At 34.5% G+C, this 6,585-nt stretch overlaps 1 protein-coding gene across 2 annotated transcripts in view; it reads left to right on the forward strand.

The window, feature by feature from the left end:
• Positions 1–6,585, forward strand: part of LOC136808574 (all trans-polyprenyl-diphosphate synthase PDSS1-like) — a 176,056-nt gene that overhangs the window by 168,317 nt on the left and 1,154 nt on the right. For both annotated transcript variants that reach the window (XM_067065104.1, XM_067065103.1), the window contains 8 exons: positions 1,107–1,237; positions 1,991–2,054; positions 2,923–3,053; positions 3,291–3,544; positions 4,591–4,700; positions 5,157–5,237; positions 5,602–5,715; positions 5,930–6,010. In XM_067065104.1, coding sequence (XP_066921205.1) covers positions 1,110–1,237; positions 1,991–2,054; positions 2,923–3,053; positions 3,291–3,544; positions 4,591–4,700; positions 5,157–5,237; positions 5,602–5,715; positions 5,930–6,010 — 963 coding nt within the window. In that variant the 5' untranslated portion in view covers positions 1,107–1,109. The remainder of the gene's footprint in view (positions 1–1,106; positions 1,238–1,990; positions 2,055–2,922; positions 3,054–3,290; positions 3,545–4,590; positions 4,701–5,156; positions 5,238–5,601; positions 5,716–5,929; positions 6,011–6,585) is intronic.

Raw genomic sequence — 6,585 nt, forward strand, 5'->3', positions numbered from 1 at the left:
GAACCATAGTATAAGAAAGCCGCAGCTGGAATAAGTACCGCATTGTCTTTTCAGCTAATTGATGTTCCATCTCTGTCTCCGAGCTTTATAAGAACATCAAGATGATCAGTTTGTTATTGGTAGATAGTTTTTGATTTTGTTCTCTTATTTTCCTTCACAAAAAGTTTTTTGTTGCTAGATATCTTTGAATCTGTACCCAATAGAACACTTGAACTAATTTTGGACATATTTTAGGGGTATTTTGTGGAAACAATAGTTTTTCGCTAAAATTGAAATTATAAGAACTATATTCAAGATGACAACTTTCCTGTCAGTTTAAATGATAAATTTTGAAGGTGCTGGCTTGAAATTTTCACAGTATTATCTTGATTTACTTTTTCATTGATTTCTAAAAAGATTTCACTGAAATATTCCGAAGGCATTTCGAAGCACCTCGTTAATTTTTGAGTTCTTTCAGCCCAGCCATTTTGTGCGTGTTTAAATTTCTTAGTGTTGATTTTTCTTTGCAATGACTTTATAATGCAAGTATATTATCAAGAGTATATCATTAATGTTTAAAACGTACTGAGAAGTAAGTATTAACGACAAACCAATAAAATTTACCATTAAAGATGCTACATTACTGATTTCTTGATCAACAAATAATCATCAAATACGACAGAGATAGAACAACAGAAATTCAGATGTTATCATTCCAGCCGCGGCTTTCTTATACTATGATGGAACACAGTGACATAAAAATTTAAACGCATTGAACTGATCTACTATTAGGCTATGGTGTGGAGTCATTACATAATGTTTTTCCGGCTTGTTATAATTATTAGTTGAAATGGTATTGTGTTTAGCAACTGAGATTACCAGGTTGTCTAAAAATCACGTCTTTCATTTTTAGTGATTACTAGACTACTTTCAAGCCCTCTCTATTTTCGGGTCATCTTCAGGCCAAAATAGGAAAACATTCTTTGGGTATTTAAATTTGAATTTCAGTTTAAGCACAAGGCGAATAACTAAGTTACTGACCGGCATTACTTGTGATTGATTCAATTATTATTCCGATTTTGAGTTTAATTTTTAGATCCATTGAATTATCACTTGTTCTTTTTTAGAAAATGTATAAAATATCTTTGGGATGCGGATGTAGGAGATTGAGATTCAAAAGAATTGTAAATATTCTCTATCAACATGAACGAACTCTTTCTTCAAGCAATGGATCCAAAAAAGTTGACAAGAAATCGATGTAAACTTTTTTCTTTTATTTCTTTATAGTTTAATATCTACACAGCTCCTTAAAAGGGCTTAAAATCAGTACTTCATAGCCTTTTATGAAATTTGAGGCTGGAATTGTACCTTATGGTCCTCAGAATCAGTCAAAATTAAGCCAAATAAAAAGAAGGAGTGTCTTAGGCATGAATCCAATATGTGGGTAGGTTAGATGTTATATCAATCAAATCATGGCTCCGAGCATGAAGAGTATATAATATAGAAAATCTGAAAAACTCTGAAAATTCATACTGATTGATATGATAATTAAACATCGTAGTCGCGGGACAAGCTTTGAGATCCATGCTATGATTTCTTCTTTATCTACCGATGGCGAAATTAATAGCATGTTTTGGGCTATGTTTGAAAACACAGCCAATCAAATCTTGTTTTACTTCCATTGGTCGCACTTCTCTTAGAAAAACGCAATTTTCTAAAGATTTTTATCTTAGTGAGTACAGCGCTAAATTCGATATTTTCAACTGTTATTTTTTTGATGCAGAAAGCTGCCTCACAGATTGAACCCCCGTCCTGTAAACACTAGATTTTTAAAATACAGGGCAAGTCTCAGCTCAAAGTGAATTCGATTGCACTTTCTCTAATACAAAAGAGGTCGAAGAAGTAGAGATGCATGTTATGCGCACTAAAGAGTTCTATTAAAGATAAGTAGCCAAACTGGAATGAAAAATACGGTTCATTTTCAACTTATGTAGGATTTTTATCATTATAGGGCGGCAAGTCCAGCTGAACTGACAAAGAATGGTATAACCTCTCTTCACCAAGATATATGCAATGTAAAGCTTTTTCTTCCGTTTTGAATTCATTTACTCACCAGGGAAAAAAATCTGTATATTAATAGCCATGGTTTTTCGTTTTTGGAATGTTATTTTAAAAGATGATTTTGAGCTAAAAGAGCCTGGTTTAGACTTCGTTCAGCGTTTGCATGAGATTAAAGATCTACATTAAGCAATTTTGATTTCTGACTTAGCTTGCCTGGCCTATGTATAAAAGATTAACTATCCTTTTCATCGGGGAATATGTTGGCAAAATATCTTTGCTTTTTTATATCCATATTGGAAATCGTCAGTATTACTGTGGACTACAAGAAATGGTTCGTTGAGCTGTGGACTACCTTTACAGTGCTGCAAATAAGCGCCGGTTATTGGTCAATGTCCGACTGAAACGGCCATTTGACCGACTGAAAACCTTTTGTCTCGACCATGATGTCCGAATGAAAAGATGAATAAAACCGTTAACTTGATTTGAGAGCAAATCTTCTGTACATCCCTGCCTCTTAAACTCTATTCTCTATTATTTTACAAATGCCTCTTCGTAACTTTTAAGAGTGTTTCTTAAGTTCTCTTTTATCGAATCGCTTTCTCTGTTACTTTTAGAAGTGTTTCTAAGATCACGTTTATCAAATCGCTTTCTTCGTTACTTTTAAGAGTGCTAGTTGAAAAATTATGACGACTGGATGACCGAGAGGATTTTGAGTTTGGCCGACTAGATTTGATTTCGGTCGGACACAATGTTCGAGTGACCAAAAATATTTATTTGCAGCCCTGCTTTACTAGTGATATAAAGCACTTTCACCTTGACTCTGAGCTTGTCTTTTGAAAATGATTTTGTTATAAAGGTATTAGATTTTCCTTTTCAACACAGGAATTGGAAACGCAAGTACCTGTATTAAAAGGAGCAGCACAATATTATTTTGATGGAAAAGGAAAATTATTTCGACCGATGGCAGTAATGTTGGCTGGTCATGCATGTAACATACACCTGAAACAAAATGGGTAAGCTCACTGTTGTTTGAAATATTTTTGATTCTCTCAGCCGCTTATTTTCAAAGGTTGATTGGCATTTGTAATGTAAATTTTATACATGATTGAAAACTTTGTCAATTTACGTGACATTTTGTTATTTTCGCTGACTTATTCTTCCCCTGTAAGGTACTCTACCAAATTATATTCTTATTTTAACTAAACATTTTGGAGTTTAACATCAAATAATAACATCCTTCTCTTTTTCAGGGAATTGACAGTCGGTCAAAAGCGTGTTGCAATGATCGCTGAGATGATCCACACAGCAAGCCTTTTGCACGATGACGTCATTGATGAAGCTACTGAGAGACGAAACAAGCCTAGTGTAAACCATGCCTTTTCACAAAAAGAAGCCATCTTGGCTGGCGACTTCATACTTTCCAGGTCTTCCATCCTGTTGGCGCAACTTGGGAATACAAAAGCTGTTGAGCTGTTCTCTTACATTATCAATGACCTTGTGAAAGGTAATAACTTGTGGCCCATTCATTGAAACCTTATTATTATTGTAATCGTCAGCCGTGCAAAATTACTCAAATCTGATTGGTTTAGAGGAGTGCAATTAATCGTTAATTGCACTATTACCACTTTTTGCACTCTTCGGCGGGGGGACACTTTTGTCCCCTTATTCTTTTCTCTCCAGAGACTTTTTTTTATTATATAATAAAAACAAAGACATTTTTTTTCTTCAATATAAAAAAAGAACAAAGAAATTTTACGTTACAATAGCTTCTTTTAATTGAAAAGAAAGAAAAATTACACTGCAATGTTTTCTTTTTAAACAAAAGAAAAAAAGGAGGTTTTCGAATGTTTACAAAAATATAAAAGTTAGAAAAAGATTCTTTTTCAAAACTATGATTTACTAATGATTATTTACTGACGATTACCTCGGAATCGTATGTTTTGTCGTGCAATTAACGATTAATCACTCGTAACAAAGGAGAAAATACCGTAATTTGCACTTGTCCTTCGGACTCGTGCAAATTACTATTTTCTCCTTTGTTACTCGTGATTAATCGTTAATTGCACTCCAAACCATACGATTACTAGTACAAATACACATTCATGAAAAGGTAAACCCTCCTTAAGAAAGGGGGGCTCACAATAATGAGGTGATGAGTTTTGAAACTTCTTATTATATTAGTGAAATACACATTCATGAAAAGGTAAACCCTCCTTAAGAAAGGGGGCTCACAATAATGAGGTGATGAGTTTTGAAACTTCTTATTATATTAGTGAAATACACATTCATGAAAAGGTAAACCCTCCTTAAATGAAGGGGTTCACAATATGAGGTGATGAGTTTTGAAACTTCTTATTATATATAGTATATATATATTATATATATTAGTGAAACATACAGAAATGATGTTTTTTCGTTTTTACCAAAATACAATAACAAAATAATTTTTCTTCTTTGGTATGTAATAAACACTAAAAGTCTTGAAAAATTTATGTTTTGAAGACATACATTACTACATTTAGTACATTGCTAGTGCTTTTTACATTACAGGCGAACTGATGCAACTGTTTACAAAAGACAATTTAAATGAACGTTTCAATCACTATTTACTCAAGACATATCGTAAAACTGCTTCCCTCATTGCCTATAGTTGCCAATCAGTAAGTACCCTCATTTTGATCAATTTGACAATACCTGAACTTCCTGCTAACAAAAGTAAGTAAAGTAAGTCTGCAACTGAAGGCTCCTCTTTCGATAGCTATCTACCCGAAAGTAGTGGAGGGCGCCACTCTTTCTCCCTTTATTGCTCCACTTAACCTTGATCCTTCTCTTAATTGCTGAGCATCAAGCAGAGAGGCATCAAGTACCATTTTCGGAATTTTTGGTATGACCCGGCTGGGGGTTGAACCCACAACCTTGCGAACAGTAGTCGGATGCTCTACCACTGCACTACGGTCGCTTTCTTACAAATACTAGGTTATTGTGTGTAAATGGCTTTGTTGAAGTCTCACTCACTCCTCCTTCGTTGGCATTTGTTAGAGACCTTGGTAAGAGCAAATTTCATTGCGATGTTTTCTTTTCTTAAAATGTTGTCATTTAATTTGTCCATCTCATAGATTGCTTTGTTGGGCGGCAGTGATGACCAAATACAAGATGCTATGTATAATTATGGTAGGAACATTGGCATCGCCTTTCAGGTAAGCCCTATTTGTAAAAAATCAAGATTTTTGTCTAACTATCTTAACTCCGGAAACTGGGGTGATAGAGCAGCATATGATTTTCCTCCTTGTTGGTAGCACCGTGTACTTCACCCTGACTAGCCAGCATCTCTAACCACAGAATTGTTTGTTGTTCAAACTGAGACGAAAAGAGGACAGGATGGAAATGCCCTACGGAAAAGGCACTAAGCATGGCACATCTATTAATATTATTCACTTGAATTCACTTCCTAAAAAACTTAGTCTGTCGCTGTTATCTGTCTGTCTATCGCTCAGAAATCTTTAGCTAGATAGTTTGAGTAAGTGAAAAATAAAGCTTCAATAAAAAACCTCCCTATTTTAGCTTGTAGATGACGCATTAGATTTCGTTTCAACATCAGACGTTCTTGGTAAACCAGCCGGAGCCGATCTTTCTCTTGGGTTGGCAACTGCACCTATACTATTCGCTGCTGAAAAGGTATTATTAATGAGTATTCCACGTACCATAATTGATCGTCTGTTGCGTGATGAAAAAAGTAAAACAGATTTGTCGCTATTTATAACAATATTTTGCGATAACCACGCAGTAACAAAAATACCTCATTCACTCTTAAGAGGTAGATTCTAACAACACACATCTACATTTTTCCACATATTTTGTATAACAAAGTTTTCTTTATCATTCTCCATAGTATCCAGACCTGCATGGATTAATTGGACGAAGGTTCAAACATGAAGGTGATGTGCAACAAGCTTTTGAAATGGTCCATGAGGTATGATAAACATTTTCTCAAGATGATCTACAATGTTCTTTGTAATATTTGAGACTGCACAAAATACCATACTTCATGGTATTAACACCTCTGAAAAAATTTGGGCCTGAAAATAAATTTGATCATCTCTTAGCTTTATAGAAAGAGTAGAGGAGTTTAAAAATTAGAAATCCAAATATCTCAAAATATTATCATTCTTATCGGATCGCGTACCCTCTCTCAAGAAAGTCTCAGGATGCACTCTTCTCCCAAATGAACCAAATTGTTGTCATTGGGGCTAAGAAATGGTCCCTTACTATACAGGGAACTTTTCGTCGTATACCCACTTAACAGGTTCCTATTAATTAGTTATATGCGTACGTCTTATTTTGTTATTGTCACACAGTTAACTATTTTCTCGATTATCAAATGGAATAAGCTGTCCAGGTCGACAGTTCCAATCTTTGATCCAAGATTAACCTTAACCCCTAATCTTCTTATTTATCAAAAAAAATTCATCAAATATTTTGAGGTGGAAAAGGTCATGCGAGGGGATTTTCCTGGATTTGATGAACTTCTATGACCTTCTTAATTTA

The sequence above is a fragment of the Clytia hemisphaerica genome, unplaced genomic scaffold, assembly GCF_902728285.1.
Source record: "Clytia hemisphaerica strain Z4C2 unplaced genomic scaffold, Clytia hemisphaerica genome assembly, whole genome shotgun sequence".
NCBI classification, from domain to species: Eukaryota; Metazoa; Cnidaria; class Hydrozoa; order Leptothecata; family Clytiidae; genus Clytia; species Clytia hemisphaerica.